General features: G+C 39.4%; 3 protein-coding genes across 4 annotated transcripts in view; 2 read left to right on the top strand and 1 right to left on the bottom strand.

The window, feature by feature from the left end:
- myofl (myoferlin like) overlaps positions 1–8,791 on the bottom strand; it is a 45,061-nt gene extending 36,270 nt beyond the window's left edge. Inside the window, exons 1-16 of the mRNA XM_034100371.2 lie at positions 8,415–8,791; positions 7,996–8,051; positions 7,785–7,876; positions 5,637–5,745; positions 5,434–5,530; positions 3,220–3,389; positions 2,738–2,866; positions 2,292–2,354; positions 2,159–2,209; positions 1,949–1,979; positions 1,729–1,844; positions 1,500–1,626; positions 1,204–1,307; positions 1,043–1,111; positions 907–950; positions 737–819 (exon numbers count right to left, since the gene is read on the bottom strand). Coding sequence (XP_033956262.1) covers positions 737–819; positions 907–950; positions 1,043–1,111; positions 1,204–1,307; positions 1,500–1,626; positions 1,729–1,844; positions 1,949–1,979; positions 2,159–2,209; positions 2,292–2,354; positions 2,738–2,866; positions 3,220–3,389; positions 5,434–5,530; positions 5,637–5,745; positions 7,785–7,876; positions 7,996–8,051; positions 8,415–8,502 — 1,429 coding nt within the window. The 5' untranslated portion in view covers positions 8,503–8,791. The remainder of the gene's footprint in view (positions 1–736; positions 820–906; positions 951–1,042; positions 1,112–1,203; positions 1,308–1,499; positions 1,627–1,728; positions 1,845–1,948; positions 1,980–2,158; positions 2,210–2,291; positions 2,355–2,737; positions 2,867–3,219; positions 3,390–5,433; positions 5,531–5,636; positions 5,746–7,784; positions 7,877–7,995; positions 8,052–8,414) is intronic.
- Positions 8,792–8,927: 136 nt separating this feature from the next.
- Positions 8,928–23,595, top strand: LOC117459934 (cone cGMP-specific 3',5'-cyclic phosphodiesterase subunit alpha'-like). Of its 2 annotated transcripts, XM_034101103.1 has the most exons (29): positions 8,928–9,152; positions 10,112–10,273; positions 10,401–10,520; positions 11,326–11,391; positions 11,987–12,137; positions 12,342–12,471; positions 12,568–12,757; positions 12,838–12,912; positions 18,804–18,956; positions 19,418–19,507; positions 19,632–19,772; positions 19,860–19,934; positions 20,038–20,102; positions 20,172–20,238; positions 20,349–20,396; positions 20,486–20,635; positions 20,926–21,069; positions 21,151–21,216; positions 21,308–21,454; positions 21,729–21,836; positions 21,931–22,040; positions 22,160–22,247; positions 22,376–22,476; positions 22,588–22,695; positions 22,817–22,880; positions 22,960–23,034; positions 23,123–23,206; positions 23,291–23,438; positions 23,522–23,595. In XM_034101103.1, exons 2-29 carry the CDS (start codon positions 10,121–10,123, stop codon positions 23,554–23,556), a joined length of 2,952 nt encoding a protein of 983 aa, XP_033956994.1. In that variant the 5' UTR covers positions 8,928–9,152; positions 10,112–10,120; the 3' UTR covers positions 23,557–23,595. The 2 variants fall into 2 exon arrangements, with proteins under 2 accessions (XP_033956994.1, XP_033956995.1); XM_034101104.1 differs by lacking the exons at positions 8,928–9,152; positions 10,112–10,273; positions 10,401–10,520; ... (3 more) ...; positions 12,568–12,757; positions 12,838–12,912 and adding an exon at positions 17,915–18,382 and having other exon boundaries at positions 23,291–23,432; positions 23,522–23,556.
- LOC117459583 (free fatty acid receptor 4-like) lies at positions 15,193–17,053 on the top strand. The gene is made up of 3 exons (XM_034100486.1): positions 15,193–15,729; positions 15,809–15,940; positions 16,667–17,053. The coding sequence occupies exons 1-3, from the start codon at positions 15,193–15,195 to the stop codon at positions 17,051–17,053; spliced, it is 1,056 nt and encodes a 351-aa protein (XP_033956377.1).
- Positions 23,596–27,309: the final 3,714 nt, after the last annotated feature.

Below are 27,309 nucleotides of genomic sequence, written 5' to 3'. Positions count from 1 at the left end.
TTGTGGGGACCTAAATATGTTTACATAGTCACGTGTGGGGACTCGCCTCCCTTATGGGGACAAATTGGAGGTCCCCATAAGGGGAATCATTAATTTTAGGGTGAAGACTTGGTTAGGTTTAGGATTAGGGTTAGGGTAAGGGTTAGGCATGTGTTGGTTATGGTTAAGGTTAGGATAAGTCTCTAGGAAATGCATGTAAGTCAATGTAATGTCCCCTGAAGTTGTGTGTGTGTGTGTGTGTGTGTGTGTGTGTGTGTGTGTGTGTGTGTGTGTGTGTGTGTGTGTGTGTGTGTGTGTGTGTGTGTGTGTGTGTGTGTGTGTGTGTGTGTGTGTGTGTGTGTGTGTGTGTGTGTGTATGTGTGTGTGTGTGTGTGTGTGTGTGTGTGTGTGTGTGTGTGTGTGTGTGTGTGTGTGTGTGTGTGTGTTCCGGATGGTTACTAATTACATTTCTTTATGGTGGTAATTGTTTACCGGAAACACCATGGGTGTTACAAAGTTGACTAAATCATCCAAAATGCAATGAAAGCGGTGATCAGCAATTGCATATGTTCAAATGTCTACTGTGAAGGATATCATAAAGCCTTAATGCAATCGAATGTAAAACAAAAAAATTATGATTGATGAAAGTAGTAAATCGGTCAGATTTGACCCGAACACAACAGGAGGGTTAACTGTCATAGTGCATTATCAAAATATAAAACACCAATCATTATAAAAACAAAGATTAAAGAATTACCTTCGACCTCTCCACCAGAGGAAGACATTTGGCTTAGGTTTAAAAACGTTGTTCCTATGGTGTCATTGTTTGTGAGACGATCCCTGCAAAGAGAAAACTGGAATGTCAAATATTGGTTGTGATATTATTGTCACTCGTTCAGCTGTGTATGAATGAAGTTTATTTCTTACCAGTCAAACATAGTCAGCTTGACGCGTTCACACATGGACGGGAACTACAGAGGCAGACAGAAGCAAGTGCTAATATGTGCTGAAGAATTAAGTGTTTAGATCAAAACCATAAATACATCTTATACATTTCTCTAACCTTGACTTGGAGATTGATGAGTTGATTCCACTGCGGATTAGCATTTTTCTCGATGATTTTGGTGCACAGCTGAAATAAAGAAAGTGCCATTGCGTGTCAATAATAATCAAACAGTAAGATCATTAAAAACACATTTTTCTTTTTAATTAAACATTAAATACCTTCTTGCCAGCAAAGCTGACTTCCAAAAATGGATCCACCAAGTTCTTTGGGTCTCCATCCCCTCCAAAGACCTGTTTAATTGTCTGGATGAAGGCATCATCCACTGCAAAGTGAAGAAGGTTGTAAATACAAGATGTATGAAGGAGATTTAACTGCATTAAAATAAAATTGCTGCAAGAGTTTATGGCTCACTAAGGCAAGGCAAGGCAAGTTTATTTACATAGCACTTTTCAACACAAGGCAGTTCAAAGTGCTTTACAAAAAATGAAAGACATTAAGAAAATGGCACACTAACTCCGTGGCATATCCTCGGCTCGGTACACCTTGAGGCTGAGTGTGGCCCAACGCATTGTGACACCGGCAGGCACCAAGAGATTACTTTCTATGTCATCCTCATCCTCAGTTATGTCTGTCTTCTCAGTCTGCAGAAAGAGAGTGAAACTTGCTATGATCTATTTCAAAAATGATCTGTAATCTGTATCCAGTAGGGAGAAACCTGATGGTAAGAAAAAAGGTATACTCACTGGTGGCTCATCTCCAGTGCCCACAACAATTATGCTGACTTTCAGGTAACCTCTGGCCCCCAAGCTTGCGTCATCAGCATCACCCAGCAGGAGCCATTTCCTCATTATGGCATGACCTGTACATGGCAGAATGTTCAACACATTCAAACACCTAAAATATATATATACAAACAGGACTTTATTTTCTTATAAGGTATGCATTTTACATGGAAAGTCTGACCTGATTTATCGTAGACATAGCCGACATCCAGCTGGGTAGGAAAGAAAAAACATTTGAATTATAGGAAATCTTTTTAATCTCTCAACCTGCTTGTGATAAAAGCCACAATCCTGCTACAGCGAGTCTCTACTTGTGAGAGATAAACCAATACAGGTAAAACTTCTGAAATAAAGAAGAGATAAGGATATGAAAGATCTTCACTTGGCATACCTTGAATTCTCCCACTAGAATGTCAGATCTGAGGAAGTAGGAGGCATAAACCTGTCGAGATAAACACAAGTTTACAGATTTAGCAGACATCAAAACCAAAAGAAAATAGCTTAACAATGAGTTTTCTACGCACCCGAAGACTGATGCTTTCGTCAAACAATTCTGAGGGAAGCATGTTAACATTGTAGAAAAACTTCTGCAGGACAGAAAGAAGTCATGAACAAATTAGTATTTCTCATGTCCCTGTATGCATAATACATGTTAGTGTTGGACACATTTTGCAATCAGTGAACATTCTTAGGACTTACAGTTTGATAAGATGCTTATGCTTTGGCAAAGGGGAAGGCAAGAGAAAATGAGAGGGGTTAAATACAAGAAAGCTGAAGGTCCTTTAAGGTCCACTGTCATATCACGGCTGTCGATACAGAGAGAAATACCCAATGGGATATTTAAAGCTGGAGGGGATTAAGCGGCAAAGAGAGAAGACAGGATGATGTTTACAAGCAAGAAAAAAGTCAAAAGCGAGTTATTGCAACATTTTTACAGGATACACAATTTTTTGTGGTAATGGTTCATTACCTCGTCGAAAAACGGGTTATTTCCTCTCCGTATTCTGGTCCTGTGTGTCTGCCCACAGACATTCACCTTAACCACTGGTTTGATGTTGTTGCCAGGCAGCTGTCGACCCTCGATAACCCGAATACGAATCTGAACATTGCAAACCACAGAGAGGTCGCTGAACAAACATTTAAAATAATTTTGTGTTGACAAATACCAACTTATCCAGGGCAGACGCTAGACTGCTCAAATACATTTACTGACCTCTATAGAAACAAAAATATGTGAAATTGCTTGCCCTGATGCAGAACGATTTACATGTATGCAATTTTCCAACAGGAGTGATAAATGTTATAAATAAATATCTAGGGGTGACCACTTAATGTAGTGTATAGGAGCACTAGTGAGGGCTGCTGTCATTAATGTGATTATTTATAGGAATTGTACCCTTAAATTGCATTTGTGATTATCCAGCAATACTACTATCAAAACTCGGACAATACCTGGAAGTCCTGAGGCTTGTTGGCCAGGGCCCGATGCCTCTTACGGCTCAGACGCTGTGGCTTGTGGCTGGGGTTCCCAGGCTGGCTTGGTGAGGTGGGGGCTCCTGGGCTTCCACTTTGACCTCCCCCCTCCACGTCTGACTCCCCCTCATCACCGTCATCTCCTCCTCCTGTGGAGAAAAAACTGAATAATCACAACATTCTTTGGATCAATACTCATAAGAAAAGCACTGGCTAACAACATTATTTTATAAATGTAGGTGAAATCAATAACAATAATCAGAGTTTCTTTTAATTACGGATACCTCAAAACTTACAAGCCTTACCAGTAATCCCTTATTTTGTATCCGAGTGGATCAATGGGTTGTTATCCAGTATTAGATCAAAAATAAAGTATATTTTAACAATTGAAACCCATATCAGTAGCATTTTGGATCCCATTTTTAGATGTCTTACAGTGTCACGATCTTGATGTTTTTAGTTTTGTATGTCTTGTTATGGGTGTTGTTTTGTGGTTCTGTTCTCCCTGGCCCTTACTCATTTAATCAAATCCCCCTCCTCGACTCCTCAACTCCTCGACTCCTCCGGTAGTGACCCGGAAATGAATTTCAGTGTGCCCTGTTGAAGGACATCTCATTTCTCTAAATGCACTTCGAGGACCGAGGATCGAGCGTCAAGGAGGCTCTCTGGAGGAGCTCTAACCGAGGATACACCGATGGATCCTCCACGGTTCTCCACGGCTCCTTCGTGGATGCATTTCCGGGAACAGAGATGTTTCAAAGAGTCGTGACGCACGGCCGGACTTATCTCAGCCAATGACAGCTCTGCATGCGTCCCCTGGATATTATTTTATGAATTGCTTTCATCGCTACGCGATGTTTACAATGAGAACAGCTGTGAGGTCCGTGCAGAAAGCAGAGCAGTGTGTATAATATATATCACTCCGTATAACAGGCCTACTCTTTTTATTTGCTTTAGTTTAGTAGATATCTACAAACAAAGAGTCGATATTTTAAAATACACAACGGCTGTAGCCTGTTTTAGGAACTGTGCGTGTGAGTGGTGTAGGTGTGTGTGGTACAGTGTGTACAGATGCAGCGGACAGACAGGTCTCGGTTGGTTTGGTGTCCTCTGCTTACTTTTAATACTTGTAAATAAAACTTTTGGCCCGTAATTTATTTTCCTCATTGTAGCGACCAGAGAGGGGGGGGATATATCCAGTCTCTGATAGTGTTACGTTATTATGAGAGTGCTCTGTTTGATTCTGAAATTGTATATATTTATATAAATATATACATATGTGTATGTGTGTGTGTATATGTCTGCATCTGTAGCCTGTTATTGTCTCATTACACCGCACTGTGAATGAATCAAAGTAAATATAAGTCATCATGAACACATCTGTCCATCAGACAGAGGGCTGCTGTGCCTCCTGTCATCATTAATGGACGTCTCTTTAAAATGACCGCTCAGAGGAGAGGAGTTCTCATTTCTCTAACCGCCTGCTGCTTCCCCTCCTCTCTCCTCGGTTCCCCTCCTCGGCTCCTCCGCTCGCATCTCCGTGGGCGGGACTAAGTATCGAGGATAGGAGTCGAGGAGGGGAGTCGAGGAGGGGAGTTAGAGAAATGAGAAAGGGCCCATGTCTCTTGTCTGCCTTCCTGTGTTTTTCCTCCTGTGTTTGATTGTCTAATTGTGTTCACCTGTTGCCCTTGTTTCTACCTACCTTCTACCTCCCCTGCCCAGGTGTTTCTTGTCCCGTGATTACCCCTCTCTGTATTTAGTCTTGTCCTGTGTTTTCTCGGCGGTTCATTGTTTGTCTCTCCTGTCTCCCTCCATGTTGGTCACGGTCAGTTTTGTGTGTTTGTGCTAACTGTATTTTTCATGCCATGTTTTTGTGTTTATCAGCTTTTAAAATAAAGCTCGCCTTTTGTTTCTAGACCTTTTACCTTTTTTTAGTAGTCTGCATTTGGGTCCTACCTTTTTCCACGATTCTTAACACACAGTTGCTGAGAGGGTTAGTTCTTAAGCATTTTGGAGACATGTCTTTATTTATTTATTTTGTATTGTATATCCTCATCTTATTCTTGTAAATCAGGATACCCTAAGTAAAGTAGAATCATGAATTATTATAAAGGATAAGGATATTGATTTCATTTTTTTTGGAAAGAAATTAAAAAATATTTTTTTATTTCTATTTTTAGACTGTCTACTTACCACCATCCACCTGAGACGTGTCTACATCGGGTCGGTCATTTAGGTTTGGCATAGTGTTGGCAGGCGGCTCATACCTAATCAGCAAATTGATTGTTGCCTGAAAAATGAAATTCACGATGTATTATCCACTGCAAGGGCTGAGACTGGCATGGCTTACATTTAGTGTCATAACATTGCCAAAGTGTCATTTTAAAGATATTCACCCCAACAGCCTGGTGTTTCTCATTGATCAACGGCACGTTCTTGGAGGGGAGGGACATCAAGTGACCGCTGGCCAAGTCTCTCAGAGAGATGGTTGCAGATCCAATTAACCTGAAAAGCAATCAAGTATATTTCCTTTTTGTTAGACAATAAAATGTACAGTACATCAGCAAACGAATCACTGCAGCTTGAGTAAGACAATTGTTTGATCAGATTAATAGTTTAGAGAAAGGAGGATGCTTCTGTTGCACAATAGCTTTGAAATGATCACATTATGTAATTGGGCGCGGTGTTTGTGACTGAAATGGCTCACTGCTCAGGATAGTTGGTGGTTTCTACTTCCTAATTTCACTTCTTCACTTAAAATGACAAAAAGAGAAACAGCACCTACTCTATCTACCCAACAGAGATCACATAGCAACAGTGATTAATTATCACAATGGATTGCAAAACAATGGACATTTTCAAAATAATGATCCCATGACAAAACAACATGATAAATGTCCACTTTGCCTAGCAGCATCACTTAGGCAAACACAATTTTTGTTGACAATATTTAACCGGATGAAGGATTCTAGTCACGGACTTCTGGATCTTAAGTTATCAGAGCAACAAGCTGAGCTAGCTCGGTTATCCTGCTGTGATCTGATCAAGAATGGTTGTGATTGGTGGTTTGCTGTGCATGCAGAGCCTGCATGTCACTCACTCAAGTACCCCTGACATGAGAGCCACACGAGTTTTCCTTTTGCAGCAAAAATAATTGTAACATGACGTGTTTGAGTTTATTTGTCTACTTAATATCGCATGTCCTACGATGTAAATATCGCGCATAACGCATTATCGTCACGACACGATAGGTGCAGCCCTACAAACTATCACAACTTTCCTAGGAAACTAGAAAATACCACTTCAAACTTTATTCTGAAGTATTTAGAACTGCTTAATTAAAGAAACAAAACACAGTAAAAGAGTCAGATAATATTATCTTGGCTGGCATACTGATGTATTTTCCACTTACATATTTTTTTTAAATAAAGCTTATATAGCCAAAAAGCTAACTTTGTCAAACAAACTGAGCAGTCTGCAAAACGGCATATCTTGATATAACATTAGAAACCTTGTTAGTCATATTACTTCTCTAGGTTTTCATAAACCGAGAAAGTCAGTGAGAGTTGGTCACAAAATGTTGCCAGCATCAAACATAATCCCTGTCAGTATCAACTCTACTGTTTTCTCTATTTTGCAGATCATTACAGGCTGAGTTACAACTAGTCTTCAGAGATGTGCCAGTGACAAGCCAGCGCAAGCTCTCTTATTCACCCCCCCTCCTCCTTTTCAGGCAGTGATCATGGAAAAATATCCAAGTGTGTGCGTGGCTGATGTAGACACCCCTCCACCCTCACCCCATCCCTTGTTCCTGCCCCAGAATAATTTAGATCAAGCATAATCACAAGCATGACTCAATGGAAATGTTATTATGTTCTACCTTCTGGCCTGCACTGCAGAAAGAGGAAGATACTCCAACTCCAAAATGTATGCGTGTGCCAAATAAACATAGGAAATTGAGAAGTCATAAATATCATACATTGCAATCTCGGTATTTCATAAGGGGCACCAATAAATGACTTGTTAACAACTGGAATGCTCTTGTGAGGAAGCCCAAACAACGTCTTTGTAAACACAGCTGCAAGTCTTAACATGGTCGCTGTGGGTCCTACAGTACATCTCAGTTAAGATCAAACATGCTGCTCTGCTTCTTAAGAAAAGATCATAATGACTACTTCATTAAAATTAAAAGTGTAGTTGAAGTACAAAGAAAAAAGCACTTTCACATAATCACACATCTACTTTCTCAAGAAGTAGAGGTGTGGAGAGGTTTTTTATTCATCCATTACCTGCATTACACAGCGTAACATTGGTGTTTTTTTTTTTTGGGAGGGGGTTACTGTAAAGACCGCCAATACATTCAGTTGTGGGGAAGTAATTAACACTCACAGGCTCTCCTCTGCAAGGCAGGAATGTGTTTGAAGTATCATTATACTGGCTCATGTATTCATTCACATCTCACACAAAAAAGCACTGTCTTTAGCAGATAATATAAAAAATGCAAAAGTCACAATTTCAATGTCTGATGCTTGTCATACACATACTTGTCTTTGCCGATTGTTTCATAGTCTTTGACAACCACGTTGATGAATGATGATGCATCCAAGGAAGAGTCTTTTAGATCAAATTCAAGCACCTGTAATTACAGAGAATAACAAGTAGTTTAACTGAGGTAATAGCAGCCCTGAGATGGTTAATTTCCCTGTCAACACTGTAACTTTCACAACTAACAGTTAACTCTAACCCATTACTTACTTCGTTCCATACAGGATTCAATTCATTGTCAACTGCTTTGGTCTTCTTCTTTTCACCTGAAACACAATGCACAGTGAGCTTCCTTATTTTCAAAAACTCACAAGCTGTGATACCATATGTCCTAGAGAAAACCCTGGACAAAGAGACTTCTTCCAAAAATAAAAAATACTGAATAAACTTGGAATGTCTGTTATCAGTGGACACAGACATTGCTATTATGACCTGACCTTATATGGATATATTCTTCGTTTTGATTATGAATCACTGCCAAAATATTCAAATTAAGCTTTAAGAATGGATTCCTAATGTAAACTGCAAGGCTACTACCTTTAAGTGATGTCTAAAGAGTTAGAATAGAGTTAACGGTGCATAAAGTTGCAGTAGTTTCCAAAACAAAAAAGTTAAATAAACAGTCTCACCTCTGAAGACAACCGCAGCTATAGGATCTGGGTTTCCAAATGTCTTCTTGGGGATCCCACTAGCGGACTCAACAATGACCCGCAGCATTTTTGATAAACTCCAAACTTATTCAAAGAAACAAATCATATTCCGAGGAGAGACATGGAGCCTCTCAGAGGAAACTGAAACACACAGATATGCTCAAGAGGAATGGATTCCGCAGGGCAACCTCAGAGTCAGAGGCATGAAACGCAACAGTAGCCTACATGAGTGTGGGAAGTTAGTAGGAGAGAAAAAAACTCAGATATCACACGGATAGTCAGTCTAGCTTTTTAGTTAAACACTTTTAAATGCCTCATACTTAATATTGATTGGTAATTCTGTTTACAATTATGAGTTAATTCAGGTATCATCCAGGAAAACCAGCAGAGTTGGTCCACTCTTCTCTTGTACTGCAGCGCCCCCCAGTGGCGTTGTATGTAATGCATCCTTCCTTAAAATAAAGATGATAACATGCAGATTCCAAAGCCTTCGCTCCATACTTTTAAAAATAAACACAACCAAAACACACATAGCACTAAAGCGCTGCCCCAGAAACTACATCATTGTTATTTCCAAATGCTCGCACGGTAACTGCTCTGTTTAAACTAAAATCGGCGTCATAGTGGGCAGTGGATTTTGGGCGGCGGTATTTAAAGTAGCACAATAATCCATCCAATGACAGACTGTTGAACAAGAGGCCATCACTCCCTCCCAAGGTAACGATGCTAACTAAATATGCTAATGCAGTGCACATAGTGAAACGTCTTCTAAAATGATCAAGATTCATTTAGGCGTTTAATCTGACGGTGAAAGTCATGTTTCGTACACTTAAAGAATCAACAATGTATGCTAGCAAGGTTTTAGCTTATAGTTGCTATTAACGCTTTTTCAACTTTTGTTTTTATTCCACCCAACATATGCTTACCTGTCTAGTTTAACCAACATTATATGGTATTATATTACATTTGTCAATATTACCTGCAACAAAAACACAGCTTCAAAGTGTGTGCAAATAGGTATTTGTTTGCTAAATTGACGTTAGCTTAACGTTAGCTATTAGTTTAGCAAGTTCAGCATCCAGTTGAACCACCAATCCATTCCTTGTTGAGCCAGTGAGTGAGGATGTGATAACTTTGGCTACTTTTTTACCCTTTGTGATGAACTAAACATAGTTATCAATAATTTACTGTAGCCAAAAGAGTCCAAAACGGTCTCCTCTACGTTCATTAGGTGGCATTTCTGGAGTTTTTAATCTGATTCAGTGATCATCAGATATTTAAATGTTTGCCGAGCACTGGGCCATGTTAGCTTTGATATGCATGTTTCGATTTCTTGAAATACTGCTCCAGGTTTGAATTAAATGTAATAGACATCTGGAGGCCATTGTCAGCTAGTGTTGGTGTTTTTAATATTTATGAGATGACTGAAAATAAAATATTTTAATACATTGCATGATTTTGCCTGCATTAAAATGAGATTGTTTTTGATCTGATAATAAGCTGTGAATGTATTTTTAATTTCTCTTCAAAAACGATTAGAAAACTATCTTGGGTTACGTTTTTCCAGTTTTTGTGATCAACTTGGATCCATTCAGAGTTGAAATAGTATATTCTGACAAAAAATGAAAATGTTTTATTTCTTGAAAGTGTCAGTGTTGTGTTATATTTGTTCACAGGTGCTTGAGATGGCGTCCCCCAAACAAAAGGGTAGCCCCAGGAGAAAGCCCATCCCTGAGCTTGATGTGGTTGTCAGCAGTCTGAGGAAGGAGAACTCCTACCTGAAGATGACCCTGGCTGAGCTGTCTCGTCAACATTCAGAACATAACAAGCTGTTAGAGGTAAACCTATTCAAACTACTCATGCAAACTATCAGTGCTGTTTAAATATGTCTCAACCTGTACTGCAGGGTTTTGTTTTAGAGTTTATAAATAATAAACCATATATATTTGTAATGTCTTTTCGCAGCGCTTCCTCTCTCTTGAAACCTTTCGACTGCAGAGTTCTCATCAGCTCACAGACAAACAGGCGAATATTGCTTTGCCGTCGAATCAGTTGAGACAGAAAGAAGGGAATCTGATGGACGTAGTGAGTATGAGAAGAACAAGAAGCCTATCCAGTTACTGTGGGGTCACTGATGAGATCAAGAACAAGCTTGTGAGTGTTTCAACTAGGTGTCAACATCTCGAGAACAAAGTTGCAGGGAAGAAGGTAAAACTATACATTTTAATGCAAGTAACTGTAAGGCATCTTTAAACAAACATACCTGCCCTTTTATAAGAAAAACATTTTTATATTGTTACATAGCAAAATATGTGTTCTGTTATGGGAATTACAACAAGTTTTTTTCCTTTCTTCTTGTAAAATCCTCTATTACATGTTATGTTATTTGGCACTTCCACGGAAACGTCATTCATATGTCCCAGTAAGTCATGACTGAAAGCCAGCAAGCACAATACAAGGGCCCAAGGACCCCCAGCATTTGAGTTTTAATTTTAAATGCTGTGATTTGTCAAAATGTCCTTCTTTTAAAAAACAAAATGCTTTTGGTTGTGTTGCTACTTGCTTCCTACTGAGAAAGCTTCTCTTGCCAGTTTTACACCACTAGATGGCAGCAGTTGTTTTTAAGTGTTTTCCATTTAGTGAAGGATCACTGTTCTCCATTAAAAACACTCTTCCTCATACAGAGCATACCATCCAAGTGACACTCTGGATATGTTAGAATTCATAAAACAAAGAATATAATGCTCCAAATCCCACTGGGCTGTACTTTGGACCTTGTTGTGACATGTTTTGACTATGTTTTGTTTTTTATTAAATAAAAAAAAAATATATATAAAGTCTGTTCATTAATGTATATGTAATGCTGTACTGTAAATTCCTTGTCAAGTAGGACTCTGCCTCAAGTGAATGGGACTCAACAATAACCACAGCAGAGCTCTCAAAGCAACTCAGTGATGTAAGTGCTGTGTAGTGACCACACATCTGGAAAATGTCTCTTCTGTTTTTATTTTTCACTTGTGCCTAATCCAACGTTTTATTTTTTCATCTTTAACTCTCTTCTGTTCTACATGGTAAAGCAGCGTTCAGTTATTATGCTCCAAATATCTGGAACAAACTCCCAGAAACCTGCAGGTCCGCTGCAACTCGTACTACTTTTAAATCCAGGCTGAAGACTTTTCTTTTTGTCGCTGCTTTTAATTGAACTGTTCATATCTTAGACTGCACTTTAACTTTTATCCATGTATTTTTTCTTTTAATGTTTATTTTATTAGCTTTTCTTTTTAATGACTGATTTTAAATGCCATTTTCTTAATGTCTTTCGTTTTTTTGTAAAGCACTTTGAATTGCCTTGTGTTGAAAAGTGCTATATAAATAAACTTGCCTTGCCTTCTGTTTTGCATTAAATGCAACATTTTGTATCTAAGTGAAGCAGTGCCTCTGTGTACAGTATAAATGTCTTCCTGAGTGTTTTTTTGCTTTAAACCCTGCACAACTCTCCTTCTGTCTTTCTCGGTTATGTGCTTCTCATTCTTTTTATTCAATCCCCCAAGGCCTTGGAGAAGAACAAGCAGTGGCTGGCATATGACCAGCAGAGAGAGGCCTATGTGAGGGAAATCATGGCCAGAATGTTATGGCTGGAGAAGCAGCTGAATGAAGCCAATCAGAGTCGCTCACAGTGGCACAATGAGGAGCATTCAGAGGGTGAGCCAGAGGGACAGTGGGCAGTGGGCACTCACCACTGGAGCAACAAGGGGCAACAGACTGTCACAACACCGTTTTTAAGATATCAAGATGCACCCTCAAGGACCCAGTCTTTACGGATCTGTATCTTTATGCATCGGACAAATCATGCATTGTACATACATCTATATTTTAACATTACCATTTCTGCCTCCTTTATTACAGAGAATGAACAAATACTAACCCAGATGCAGCAGCACTATGAAAGACTCCTACAGAAAGCCACAGAGGAGCTGGATGTGCTCAGGGAGCAGATCAACATGATCCACCAGACTCTGATAATAACCCGAAACCAGTATGTCTGCTACTACAAAATTAACATTATAAACCTTTTTTAAAGTTGGCAAAGTTGAAAACTAGTGCGCTACTTGACAAGCTGTTTGATCCTTAGGTGCCAAGAAAGGGAACATGAGGTGGAAGAGCTCAAGCAGCAGCTGCAAAATGAAATTACGAGCAGAAAAAGTCCACAGGAACCTCTTCAATGCTCTGAGGATGAGGACCAATGGATCACCGCTGAGACTCAAGACCTTCAAAGCAGACTGAATGAGGAGAAGCGCAAGTCGGCACGCATCGTTCTGCAGGTAGGTCTTAATTGAACTTTTTTTTTAGCAAATAGGAAAAATGTAAATCCTCCAAATGTAGAATAACATTCTCTTTTTAGTCTACTGTCATGCAGAAGGCTTTTTTGAATAGTCACCATGCAGACCAGGAAACGATTGAAGACTTGGAGCGACAGGTATGAAAGTATCGGTTATCGATTATCTTGTCCCCTCGGTTGAATAAATCCTTAGTATTAACTAGAAATTAAGGCATGTTGTTAATCCATACACTTTTTTTAATTTATTTTTTATTGAGTCGGCACAATGAGTTTACATTTATACAGTCAATATTTTAATTTATTTTTCCATACACTTTCAATAATGACACAGATCATTTTCGCAATCTAAACTACGAATTATTCCTAATTAAAAATATATATATATTTCTACAGCTATACTTTTTGATATTGTAATGGGGACTTTTCTAATTTTAGATAAAGATTTCTTCACAAGACCTTGATGATGAGAAGCAGAACTGTGCGTATTTAAAGAAACAAACGGGCGGGGTTCTGAAGAGGCTGCAAAAAAATAAAGAACAGGTTGGTATGAAAATCACTTATTTGTAAATAGTATATCCAAACTTTATTAGTGATGAACCTTTAAGCTGTTTGGAATTTGGTTTGGAATTACATGTCGTAATTTGATCCATTGTTAATATTTAATAAAAATACAGCTGTATGTTCTTTCTGGACACAATTGATAGAACTAGTTGAAAAGTTGATTTTTAATAACTGATCAATGACTCCATTTATATTAGAGAGACCAGCCGGATCAAACCTCATGTGAAGCGGTACACCCCCCCTCCACGTGCTCCTCTTACGGCAGCTTGCTGAATGAAAGCTTCCTGGCGTGTCCCGGCTGTCGGGCCGAGTATCCCAGCAGTCGGTACCGAGAACTGATGATCCACCTAGAGTCCTGTCTGGACTGAGCTCAGCCGAGAACTTCAATTCTGTCTTCTGTTCAGGTTTCTGTACTGTGGAACCAGAGTTATTTTAATAAACTACTGTGTTAAATTGCTGATGTTGTGCTTTTTAGTATTTGAAGTATTCCACAAAGCTTTGTTTGGATTTTAAAATGTGTTCTTGCTTTACCAGCAGGTGTAGTGGCAGTGCAGAAATGTAAGGTCGCTAAAGAATACATTCGAGGGACTTCAGTGATCTTGACACTTCACTAATCTAGTGAAATATCTCAACATATACTAGGTGCATTAGAAATATCCTTACATGCATTATATCCACATTTTGATATAATGGCTGTAATTTGTTGCATTATTTTCCTTTTTATATTAAGCCTTTAAGGATACAACAACCACCAAGGCAACATTTAAATGTGCTTAATACTTAGGTTTCTGACCAAATACCTGCAGAACTAATGTCATTCACATCATCTTTACATGCACTTGGTTGATGACCAACTAGCAAAAGCTAACAGGCTAATCGGCAATGGTGAACCTAGTAACTAAATGCTGGTCAACATCAGCCAGTGGTCTTGTTTGTAGCTTACTGTAGAAAATAAAGATAATTATGTGTGATACTGAGGTGCTGCTGCAGGTCCTTGACCCCTCACTTGTCTCACAGTATTGAAACCAGATGAATTGCTTCACTCAGCTTGTGTTCGTTAATCCCTTTCCTGTGCTATTTAAAGACGAGGATTTGTATTGCTAGCCAACAATATTGGAAGTCAAAGGTCTGTGCAGTGGCGGGGGGGTTAAAAAGGAACATGACACCAAGGGTTAACATACTTTAAGCTAACAGCTTTAAAAATATATGTTAATATGGTTAGGACACCTCACTTGCCTTCAGGTACTTTTCATACAGACCACATGTTTGTAGACGGTTAGTATATGATAAATGTGTTAGTTTTGATAAAACAAATATGTATTGAGTCAATTTCTCCTCTTAATGTATCAATAAATCCCTGTAGGTTTTGCCCAAGATGAAAATCCTGTGTTTGGGAGCGCCACTGGTCAATTACTGCATTACTACAGAGGAAGTAAACCCGATAATCTAATTCACAGCGTCAATAAAAGTGGTGTCTAACTAATTAGATCTCGTCGGCTTCTTTGAGGTTTACACGCTAAATAGCTCAATTGATTGAAGATAAGAAATTGGATTAACACACAAGTAAATCGTTTCAATCCCAAGCGACAGAACAGCTGTGTGTCATTAAAGTTGATGTTAGAAAACAAATTGTCTTTGAAAGGGTTTTCTGAAACTAATGTGATATTGGAGTAGCCCAGAATAATAACTGCCCAGCACAAAGAACATCTCGTAATGTTTGTCTTCAGGTAGGGAGAACAAAGCATCACAGATGTGTCGCCACTACCCCTCCTCCCCTTGTCTGGTATCTCTTATCAGCTCATTTCCCCATTCACTTCTCTGGCAGACTGCAGGAGTAGACACGCTTTTTACATCTATATGGATACTCACCATCACACTCACTTTCTCCATCTAAGAAACCTAAGTTATTTTTCCTTCTTTTCCGGGGGGGAAAACATAGATCATGTCGCCACTATTTTTGAGACCCTGGTTATCACCGCTGTCTTCCTGGTGTCTGTGGCAGCCAATGTGGGCGCCGCAGCCCTGCTGACCTGGGAACGCAGGCATTTGGCCAACAAAACCATTCTGACCCTCAACCTGTTTGTGGCCGACCTGCTGTTCGTCAGTATGATCCCGCTGATAGTGGCCGTGCGGTGGACTGTGTCCTGGACGCTGGGGTTTACGGCCTGTCACATTGTGCTGTATGTGATTTGTATGAGCGGCTGTGTCACCATCACCACCCTGGCCTCCATCAGTGTGGAGAGGGTCCTGGCCATCCTTCAGCTGCAGGCCGTGCCCACCTTAAACCGCAGGATGGTGTCTGCCACCCTCTTTTTCATCTGGGCCTTCTCGGCACTCGCCTGCATTCCCCTCAGTCTGTTCTTCACTGTGATCAATGTGGATTTCCCTCGGCAGGTATGGAAAGATTGAAGGTAGTAAGGAAAGCTAAATGTTCCTACCTTTTTTAATGAGTGTTTTATTGTGTTTCCCACAGAAACGTGAACACATTTGTACTCTCAAGTGGCCTGACACAACTGCAGAGATTGTGTTTAACGTGACCTTCGTTGCCCTGTGCTTCCTTCTCCCAGGAGTCATTATTGTGGTCAGTTACAGCAAAATATTACAGGTGGGTTTATGGAGTTAGTGTTTATACTGTAGGAGGGTGGAGTTTTTAGGATCAGGAAATCTCAACTACACTTTTATTTTTCACAATAAGTTAGTCCAACCTTTGTCATTACCTTGCCACCCTATCTGTGGCACTCACGCTTACATGGACTATAAGATGCTAAGTAATTACCTAAAATTGTAACAAATTATTAACGAGTAAAACATTATCTGACCCAAATTGGATTGTGTACACTAAAGTGGTTGACCTTATTCCACTCTATTGTAAATGATGTGTTATCCCTTACATTGTTAAGTTGCATAGAGATCCCTGTATTACTCATTAAACTATTAATCCCAGCTCATGCCCATTTATTTGTGGATCTATTGACTTTGTGCCGTCTGCAAAGATTAGTCATTTCTTTGTTATTGTGGGAACAGAGATGCATGTTCTTTAATAATTACTGGAGGTGAAAATGTGTGGGTGTGGGTGCAGAGCTTTGCACTATCAACTGTTAACAGTACAATGGGTAATCAGTTCTGCCAATGTGGACATTAAAGTGATACAGACGATAGTAACCGACTGTCAGCCAGTCCCAGTTTTAGCTCTGGGAAGTCTACATGGGAGTTTGAGACGGTGCTCCATATGTTCAACCAGACCATGTTACATAGATGGTTTTAATTTAATGTTTTTTGTCATAAAGAAAAGGAAGCCACTATTTTGTAATATTTTCTATTTGTGTTCCAGATTTATAAAAGAAGTAAACTAAGGCTCCGACACCGAGACAGCCAGCCCCAAGTTGGAGACTCTGTCGAGTACAATGTCTCCCGCAAAGATATGAGGCTCTTTCGAACCCTTCTGGTCCTTGTGCTCTCTTTCTTGATCATGTGGAGCCCCATTTTCATCACCACCTCTTTAATCCTGGCCAGGAACTTCCTGGGTCACCTAGAAGTCTCTTCTACCATGTTCTTCTGGGTGGTGACGTTCACACTGGCCAACTCAGCCCTCAATCCCATCCTCTACTCCGTCTTCCAGTTCAAGAACCGCTGCCGCAGGTTCTGCTACAGATCTGTTGTATCTCCGCTGAGAAAAGTACTCCGTGGCAGTGGTCGAACGCAAGAGATGCATCAATGATCATGAAGATTGTTCTGTACAAATATATAGTTTTAATTGTTATATTAGTCAGCTTATTTAGTCTATTATAGTGAACAAAAACACTTATTTTATTCCATTGCTTGCTCCAAGTATACTAACCAATGTTTGCCTGCCAACAAGAGTAATTAAGATCAATGCTGCAGGTTGCAATCCTACTTAATCCTGTCGCTGTTTAAATGCATCTGACAGAAGTGGCCCAGGAAAGCCAGTCTCTAGAAATAAACACTTTATCTTGAGGACTTTCTGTATAATATTTCTAATATAAGAAATAGCTGTCACTGCTCTTTTTGAATGTATCAGCTGTATAATAACAAGACCTCTGTGGCTGCATCCTAGTTCTCTTAGACACTCATACAGCTTTAATCAGCATATCAATGGCTCCTCTAACCCTCTTTTCGGTTGCATGGTTATCCTTCTGCCTAAAATACATTAGTTTGCCAAGATCTCATTATATTATGAGAAAAAAATAGGAAATCCTCAGGATCCCTTGCAGTCTTGACATCATAATCCGGTCTACATTGCAGGTCATGCATGTGCATAACTCGGTGAACATAACCTGTGATGGGATTGTCCCCACTAAAATGACAGGCGGCAGGATTTACAAGTTAAGAAAGCTCCGCAGCTTTATGACCCTTGCGTAAGTTATTATCGCCCCCTTGGATCCCCTTTCCCAGTAAGCCACTCACTACCTTCTGTCATAGAGGAGAAGGTGGGAGCGCTGTCCACAGAGGAGTTCTGAAAATGTCTCGGTAGAGTCCGCAGTGCCTCATCTTTACTGCTGTACACACCTGAAAGGAGTATCTTTGTTCAGAGGGGATTGTGTATCCAAACTTGGGCAACATGGCAGACAAGGACACTGTAGAGAAGTTTCTTGACAACAACCCTGATTTCGCTAAGCAGTACTACGGCAATAAAGTCCAGGCAGATGTGATTACTGCTGCCTTCAACAACCCTGTGCAGGTCAAAGAGCCATCCTCTTACAAGGATGTCAGCACCATCCAGGAGTCTGAGTTCATATTCGAGATTATAAAGGAGTTAAAGACAAACGCCCCGATGGAGAAAACTCTGCATACAATTCTCCAGAGGGTTGCTCTGCTGATCCAGGCGGATCGATGCAGCTACTTCGGCTACAGGTCTCGCAACGGAACATCTGAGCTGTCCACGATCCTCTTCGATGTGACTCATAATTCCTCATTTGAGAAAAATCTTGTGAATCCCAATGTAGAGATTGTTTTTCCCACCGACATGGGAATTGTTGGATGGACGGCTCACACCAAGAAGCCTCAGAACATTGCAGATGTTAAGAAGGTGGGCTAGTGCCAAAGATAATTACATTGAAATGTGATGCAAATGGAACTAGTGATTTATGATACTGAGCTTAATTAAAATATAAACTTGATTATAGAGCCCTGAATTTATAAACAAATAAGACAAATAGACACCAGTCTGTATTACAGATTATACATACAGTAGATTAATCCTATTATTCAGTTTTATTAAAGCCCAACAATTACTTTTGGATGTTTTTTTTTTTAATATTATAGGTGGATAGTATAGGTTAAATAACTTGTTTTCAATTAGAAGTAGCATGGCTTTTTAACCTGAACATTAATTACAGCTTTTAACATAACTGCTTTAGTCACTTTAATGCCGATTTGTATTTTAGTAGGATAATAGTAATACTTTTTCTGTGTGCACCCATTTACCTGTCCTCCTGTTATTTTTTCAGAACACTCATTTCAATGACTTTGTGGATAAACAGACCAAATACACCACCAAATGCATGGTTACTGTCCCCATTGTGTATGAAAAGGAGCCCATCGGTGTCATCATGGCACTCAACAAACAGGGTGCTGATGAATTTTCAAAGAGTGATGAGGAGGTAAGTGGACAGGATTTTCCATTTTTAATAAGAGGGTATTATTGCCCCCCCCAAGTGAGCTGGGAAACGTGCAGTAGTACGCAGACAAATCCAGCAGCAGGGTCGCATCATAGGACCAGTTTAGCCCACCAGCTTTACTGTCTCCATATATGAAAGCATAACTTATAATCCATTTAGGGAGAGGAAGCTCAGAAATGGCTTTTATTTTTAATGACTGATTTTAAATGCCATTTTCTTAATATCTTTCGTTTTTTGTAAAGCACTTTGAATTGCCTTGTGTTGAAAAGTGCTATATAAATAAACTTGCCTTACCTTGCTTGTCTTGTTTCATGACCTCTGTGTGACTCTAGAGGTCATCCAATATAGAAATTGACTCTGATCTGTTGCAATTGAAGATTAATAACATTACATAGTAAAAATTATTCACAAAGACAACATGATTCTTTGCTCTTATGTTGCAGCTCTTCAACAAATACATTAACTTTGCTAGTGTGGTCGTCCTCCAAGGTCACACTTCCTGCATGTGGGATGTAGAATCCAGGAGAAGTCAGGTACAAATACAGCGTACATTTTGTATATTTTCAGTTTTTTTTTTTCAATAACAGCATGGAAAGAAAATTGACATTTTTCTCAATAAAATAAAAATGGAAATATTTTCCAGCTGCTCTAAAATAGGTGTTGCTGTGGTCAGCCAGCAAAGTGTTTGAAGAGTTTACAGATATCGAGAGGCAGTTTCACAAAGCTTTATACACAGTGAGGACATACATCAAGTGTGAGAGATACTCCGTGGGACTCCTGGACATGACCAAAGAAAAGGTGCGTCAACGAAAGTCTGAAGAAAGCTAAACATTTAATGAAGTATTTATTAAAAATATGGAAACATATTGGCCTTTTGTTCACCAGGAATTCTTTGATGAGTGGGCAATAAAACTAGGGGACCAGGAGCCATACAAAGGCCCCAAGACACCTGACGGCAGAGTAAGTCCAACACTGTTTTTTATCTTCCCATTATTCTTATTCACTGATTTGTCAAGATTAAACATATGAATATAATATGAATAAATGCTCTCTTCCCGTTCAGGAAATCAGCTTCTACAAGATTATTGACTACTTGCTGGAAGGCAAGGAGGAAATTAAAGTTATCCCGTAAGTATCACAATGCACTGTAGCTTTATAATAAGAAGTGGAGCAGGTACTCATCCTCTGAACTCACAGCGGCCCCCCTGCGGACCACTGGGCTCTGGTCAGCGGCCTCCCATCATATGTGGCTGAGAACGGATTTGTAAGTTCCATTTTTGTTCCTTTTTTCAATGGGAACACTGCGGTGTATTTGAGATTTACTGATTTCCAAACACACCTGTGATAACCTCTTTTATTTGTTACTTCTTCTAGATCTGCAACATGATGAACACTCAAGCAGACGATTACTTTGCATTTCAGGTGAAAATAAACAACCGCCATTCAATTACATTTGCTCAGATGTTTACACACTGAAATAATCTGGATGTTCTGTTGGATTTGTTTGACAGAAAGAAGCGGTGGATGAGACTGGATGGAAGATTAAGAACGTCCTGTCCCTGCCCATCGTCAACAAAAAGGAAGAAATTGTTGGAGTTGCCACTTTCTTCAACAAAAATGATGGCAAACCATTTGACGAGAATGATGAACAAATTACAGAAGTATAGGAAACTACCCGTCTTCAGTGGCTTTTTGTTTATATTGTTTCACTTTTCAAGCCCTAACAGTAGAAATAGTTTTCTTTTTAATTAGTATTTGTGTTTAAAATGATGTCATACCATTGTCCTATTCTAATATCTCCAATTCAATTATTTGAATGCTGTTATAATAAACTATAAACGTACTTTAATACTTTTTTATATTTTTATCATTGAAATTACCGTGGGAGATAGTTTGTTTGGAAGAATCTGTTGGAATTACATAATTTAATTGTATTTGTCCATGTCACCAGGCTCTTACCCAGTTCCTTGGCTGGTCCACTCTGAATAGCGACACATACGACAAACTGAACAGGACCGAGTGGAGGAAGGATATTACCCAGGAAATGCTCATGTACCAGACAACAGCCACACTTGATGACGTGCAGCTCATTCTGGTAAACTACTGATATTACTTCAACTAGCCTGAAAACAGATTAGTGGAACAAGCTTCCTGTCAACTCAATTTTTCCCCACAGAACACTCAAGAGAAGTTTGGCTCTGCACCAGAGGACTGTGACCAGAAGGAGATGTACAAACTGTTGGTAAGCAGCACTGTGATGGGTGGAGTACAATGCTCCTCATAAACTCCTTGTGTGATGGTTTACTGAAGGTTACACTGTTTCCAATGTGCAGAGAACCAACATCCCCGATGCCAAGAAGGTGGAGCTGCTCGAGTTCCGATTCAGTGACTTCGCTTTGTCAGAGCTGGAGCTCGTAAAGTGCGGCATCCGCTGCTTCTTCGAGCTCGGGGTGGTGGAGAAGTTCAAGGTCCCAGCCGAGGTACAGTAGAGAGGAAAGCTGCCTGTTCACGACACTCCCCCCTGCCTGCCTGTGTGGGCAGTGCACCATCCCCTGAAACACACAACACACCAACATATGTGCGTTATGAATTCAGAGAGTTTACATTTAAGTTTAAACCAGTATTTTCCTTTGGGCTGCATGACTTTGGACCATATCAGTCACTATGTAACCCTAAAAGATACAGATGTGTTCTGAAATTGTTTTGGACAATGTAAATCTAAAGGTTGATCGCAGCTCTGTTTTGTTTTTGCAGACCCTGACACGATGGATGTTCACTGTTCAGAGGGGATACCGTGACGTCACCTACCACAACTGGAGGCACGGTTTCAACGTTGGACAAACCATGTTCTCTCTGCTTCTAGTGAGGCACATTTCTCGTACCAAAATTCTATTTTGTTAATTACAAAGTGGATTTTCTATTACAATGCAGGGTTGACCTCTTTGTTCCTTTACAGACAGGTAAACTGAAGAAGTATTACACCGATCTTGATGTCTTTGCCATGGTCGCTGCTGGATTCTGCCACGATATTGACCACAGAGGAACCAACAATCTGTACCAGACAAAGTAAGACTTTTATCATTTTTTAAGTCAAATCAATGGTATTAAATTGATGGTGAAAACTGAAAAAGACATAATAAAACAAACTAAAACATTTGGAATGTTGTTCTGTTGGACTATTGTAGGAGTCAGTCCCCACTGGCGAAACTGCACAGCTCCTCAGTAATGGAGCGGCATCATCTTGAGTACAGTAAGACCCTGATGGATAATGAGGTGGGTGCTTATAGCTTTGCATGTATGTGATTGACAGTAGTTGTGGTTTGACATAGACAAAAACAAATCCAATGGCAAATGTTTTTCATACTCTTTTTTTGGTGTTTTCTCACTTTTTTCAATCACAGAACCTGAACATCTTCCAAAACCTTCAGAAGCGTCAGTTTGAAACAGTGCAGCATCTCTTTGAAGTCTGCATTATTGCCACTGATCTCGCCCTCTATTTCAAGTATGTGAGGAGTTTTTTTGTTCCATTTCAGCATAAAGAAACCATTTTTAAGCCTATTAATTGATTTTTAAGGACTCCTGAAAATATCTTAACCTCCTTGTCCTCTCTCAGGAAGAGAACAATGTTCCAGAAAATCGTTGAATCTGTGGAGGGGATTCCAGACGAGAAAGACAAGATCAACTTCGTCTCCACCAATCCAACCAGGAAGGAAATTATCATGTAAATACAAGTTTATAATCATGTGAAAAAACGCTGTCCGTCTTGACACCATGTATGGAGATTGTCTTGTGTTCTCTGTCATTAGAAAATGTTCTTTAATAGAGACGTTTGTTTTCCGCAGGGCAATGATGATGACGGCTTGTGACCTGTCAGCCATTACAAAGCCATGGGAGGTTCAGAGCAAGGTACGTTCCCTTCCTCCGGCTTCTGAATCATAAAGAAACATGAATCACTCATCTGATCTCATCGTCTTACTGGTCCTAGGTCGCTCTAATGGTGGCAGCAGAGTTTTGGGAGCAGGGCGACTTGGAGAGGACTGTCCTTGATCAGCAGCCTATTGTAAGAATCTAATGATTTTTGGTATGTTGCCTGCACTGTATGTTATCATGAAGTCATAACGATAATTATAATCTCTCGTCTTCTATAGCCAATGATGGACAGAGATCACGCTGAGGAGCTACCCAAGATGCAATGTGGTTTCATTGACTTTGTCTGCTCCTTTGTGTACAAGGTAGAGACACACATAATGTAAATAAACACTAACACAAACAATATATTTATATACTTTTGTCCCTAAATTATTTTCTGTTTGTAGGAGTTTTCTCGCTTTCACATAGAGATCACTCCGATGTTCGATGGGCTGAATATAAACAGAAGCCAGTGGAGAGCTCTCGCAGACGTCCACGAGGCCAAAACGAAAGCTATCAAAGACGAAAAGAAGAAGCTGGAGGGTGGAGGCGAAGGTGCGTCAACACATCCCTCCTGATCACACTGTGTTTTCATGTCAACTTTCCTCTCACCGTCTTTCTTATTTGTTTCTCTTAAGATGTTCAAGAGGCCGGGAAGTCAAAGACATGCTAGACCTCCAGGACAATCGAGGCATTTATGTGTGTGTGTGTGTGTGTGTGTGTGTGTGTGTGTGTGTGTGTGTGTGTGTGTGTGTGTGTGTGTGTGTGTGTGTGTGTGTGTGTGTGTGTGTGTGTGTGTGTGTGTGTGTGTGTGTGTGTGTGTGTGTGTGTGTGTGTGTGTGTGTGTGTGTGTGTGTGTGTGTGTGTGTGTGTGTGTGTGTGTGTGTGTGTGTGTGTGTGTGTGTGTGTGTGTGTGTGTGTGTGTGTGTGTGTGTGTGTGTGTGTGTGTGTGTGTGTGTGTGTGTGTGTGTGTGTGTGTGTGTGTGTGCAGTGTGTGGAAGTGTGTGGAAGTGTATGAGCATGTGTGTTAACAGATGAGGGAATTTCTAATGTGAAAGAACCCATGAATAATTATTTTTATATACAATACATATTTATTATATTACAAATATTCTCTGATATAGAAAGCTGTTTTAATTGGCATCAACCTTGGGCACATACATAATTTATGTCATACTATAAAAACATGTATTAATATTGTATATACTTAAAGAATAGATTGTATCCATTATGACAATTTATACTGAATATAAGATAAGGATAATTAGCTCGCTCTCTTTTGCCATGGTTTAATTAAGTAGACATGTTAGGCTTCTAATATGATTTTTTTGGGGTGGAATACAAATAGTCAAATAAAATGCTCTTATTTTGTATAGAAAGAGCTTACCAAACAACAATTATTAAACTCATTTATTTTTTAAATTGCAAATAGTGCTTTCAAAATGTCAAGCATATGTCCATAGCAAATGGGTGAGAGATGTAAGAAGATTTGACAGAATTGGATTTGGTTATAAGCCCCTTTGGCTAAGTCCACTGCTTACATAAATTAAAAATACTGCTGTCCTGCTCATAAGTCAACGTGTGCAGAGATCATGTGGCATTTACATGACGGGAAGGTGTCATACATAAACTATGCAGCACACTAATGCTACTATACTAGTAGCAGAAACTGAACTATGTTATGATGGTGTTGCTATTTTCCTAAACGAAGCTTGTAAAACGGAACAATGTCAGTTTTCTTCTGATGCACGCATTTGTTAACATTAGAACTTTAAATCTCAGCGAATGCTTTGCCAAGAAATTTGACAGAAATTAATTAATAGCATTAAATACATAAGTGTATGTGCAATAGCATCATGTAAAAGACAATCTGCAATGTCAATAAAGTTTATTTTCAAGTCATTCATGCTGTGCGTTTTAAGTGGCCCAATTACATATATTTAGCAAGAAGGGTGATATTCATGTTATGCTTTGCATCATGGATGTCTGAGTATGAGATAGTTGGCAGCACATTATTGAATAGAAGGAGTTTCCTGATGGAGACTTCTAACCTTCTTGATCCCAGGACTCTCCGAGGTGCGTCTGTTTACACTGCGTCTACTACTGAGTTACACCTAAAGGGGTTTAGGAGAGCAGGACTGACCAAACACCAGCCTTTAATTAACTGCTAACAAGCTTACAGGAGACCTGCGTTACTGTTTTATGTTTACAGGCTGCTGATATTCATTCATCGAATGAACATGCACGAGCAACAGGAATATGCAAAAGCTATAGCTAGCCAATGTGTCCATACACTTACTTTCATATCATAGTTTACAGAGAGTACAGAAACAAGAAAACAATATCCCCTCTTGTAGGCTGCAGTTTACAAAGGTTTACATGGGGTTCAATAGCTGGTTAAAGAGTCCTGTGTCTTGTCCTTTGACAATGATCTTTTTGGACTTAAAAAGATAAATGTCTTTTGTCTTTTTTGGATCTGTTTGACCTTATTTAGGATGGCTACTGTATAGCAGATGTTATGTTACATCACGTGAGAAAATCCCTGAAAGATCCCATGTTGTAAAAGGCATCCCTGCCTCCCCCTGTAACTACTATACCTACTATATACCTACTATAACAAGAACACATATTTTCTGATCATCAAAATGTTAGGAAAATGTGTGAGTATTACAAAATCCTTTGAAACTTCAAAATTAGAATATGGTCAGAATATTCAACAACAAATAGTTGGTTATTAAGGTTCAACATTATCTCATTCTTTCAGCTTTTGTGCTTTTTTTTAACATATTTAATTGCAGTGATGGTTGAATATGTCTCTGAAAGTGTTTTAATATTATGTACATTTTTAAGAAGAGGTTTTCTTGTGTTTCTGTCATTTTTAATAATCCTGATATGAGGCATAGTTCATACAGGAACCAGAGAGCATCTCACCTACTAAAGCCTGTGCATCATGAGAGGTAAGCAGCTCTGAGGCCTGAGAGGACACCTTAAGCATGTGGGGTCAGAGGTCAAACAGCAAAACAACAGCATGTTCACTTCATGTGTGGCTTTCACTGGTGGAGGAGGAGGATTATGAAATATGCAAATACATTTTCTCTTACAGTGATTTAAAACCATATTGGTAATTATTTAAATAACTTATTTAAGATTAATAAGATAGTTATTCTTCCCACAGGGGATTTGTTTTGTTGCAGTAGCACATTAACAGCAAAAGTAGATAAATAGAGAAATTAAACAAATGATATGAATTTAATATAAAAATGTCATCATAATACATTATTATATGATGCATTATTGTATTATTGTATGTGGCATGTAAGATAAGGTGAAATGTAGTTATATAACATGTATAGGACAGAAATAGGATAGAATAGAATGGCCAGTATAAATAAATAAGTAAGTAAATATAATTTGTATGACCTATCATACAAAATGCACTTTTGTACGTCTTTTATACATGAATATGTGTCCCCGGTGTGTCAGGGAACTCACCAAGTGTCAGGGAACACAACCCTCTCTCTTTTCCTCCATTCCCAGATTTTCTGTACGAGGGGCTCTGGACACATTTTTGAACCAGATGAAGAGGAGATTGAACAAGATGAAGAGGAGATAGAGGAAGATGTCTCAGAAGTGGAAGACAACATCGATCCAGACTATGAGCCTACAACAGACCAGGGAGAGGCCCCTGAGATAGAGGAGCCTGAGGTGACATTCCACAATTTTGCATTGCCTACGATGTGCGTGAACACACACACACACACACACACACACACACACACACACACACACACACACACACACACACATGTTCTGTCTTATTTTATATTCATCACAGTGAATGCTGAACTTGATGGGCCCACCGGTGGGTCCGGACCATGACATGAAACACTGGCTTGCTTGTATCAAATCAATACATCCCATACATCATTGGAACGGGAAGAATCTCAGCTACAACACTAACTAAATCATTTCCATAAATGTAAAACAGTAAACACAGCCTACATGGCAAGCATTTTTATAATATACAGTAATGTAAAATAAGCACTATCTTTGAACTTACTGCCAAAAATAATATGAAATTCACCCCTGGTGTCATTCTGTCTGTCATCCCTTGATTCTACTTGCTTTGACTGTTCAAATGAGATGTCAACCATCACAATTGGATAAGGGGTTCCAGAGGTATCACTGTGCAAAGCACACCGGTCAATTTTGACCGAAAATAGCATGGGAAGGGGGGTATGACCTCACGCAAGAGACAACCCTGTCTCCTAAAAATTACGTTCCCACAGAACTAAACTGCATTCTCAATTACGTTTAGCTAGAAACGTATTTTCTCCCACGTTACGTTAGTTATGAACGTATCTCAAATACGTTTATTTTCTACATATCTTCTAGAAACGTATTTTCTCCCACGTTACGTTTGTTA

This window comes from Pseudochaenichthys georgianus, chromosome 15 (assembly GCF_902827115.2).
Source record: "Pseudochaenichthys georgianus chromosome 15, fPseGeo1.2, whole genome shotgun sequence".
NCBI lineage: Eukaryota > Metazoa > Chordata > Actinopteri > Perciformes > Channichthyidae > Pseudochaenichthys > Pseudochaenichthys georgianus.
The sequence above is the reverse complement of the archived record's forward strand: the minus strand, read 5'-3'. Positions and strand labels throughout refer to the sequence as shown.

What these genes read in the sequence shown, in the direction of transcription:
- LOC117459583 (XM_034100486.1), top strand. Translation starts at nt 15,193, where the DNA reads ATGGATACTCACCATCACACTCACTTTCTCCATCTAAGAAACCTAAGT. An exon ending in ATGTGGATTTCCCTCGGCAG is followed by an intron (nt 15,730 to 15,808) that starts GTATGGAAAGAT and finishes TGTTTCCCACAG; the next exon opens with AAACGTGAACACATTTGTAC. An exon ending in GTTACAGCAAAATATTACAG is followed by an intron (nt 15,941 to 16,666) that starts GTGGGTTTATGG and finishes TTTGTGTTCCAG; the next exon opens with ATTTATAAAAGAAGTAAACT.
- LOC117459934 (XM_034101103.1), top strand. Translation starts at nt 10,121, where the DNA reads ATGGCGTCCCCCAAACAAAAGGGTAGCCCCAGGAGAAAGCCCATCCCT. An exon ending in AGGAGATGTACAAACTGTTG is followed by an intron (nt 21,217 to 21,307) that starts GTAAGCAGCACT and finishes TCCAATGTGCAG; the next exon opens with AGAACCAACATCCCCGATGC. An exon ending in TCTGCTCCTTTGTGTACAAG is followed by an intron (nt 23,207 to 23,290) that starts GTAGAGACACAC and finishes TTCTGTTTGTAG; the next exon opens with GAGTTTTCTCGCTTTCACAT.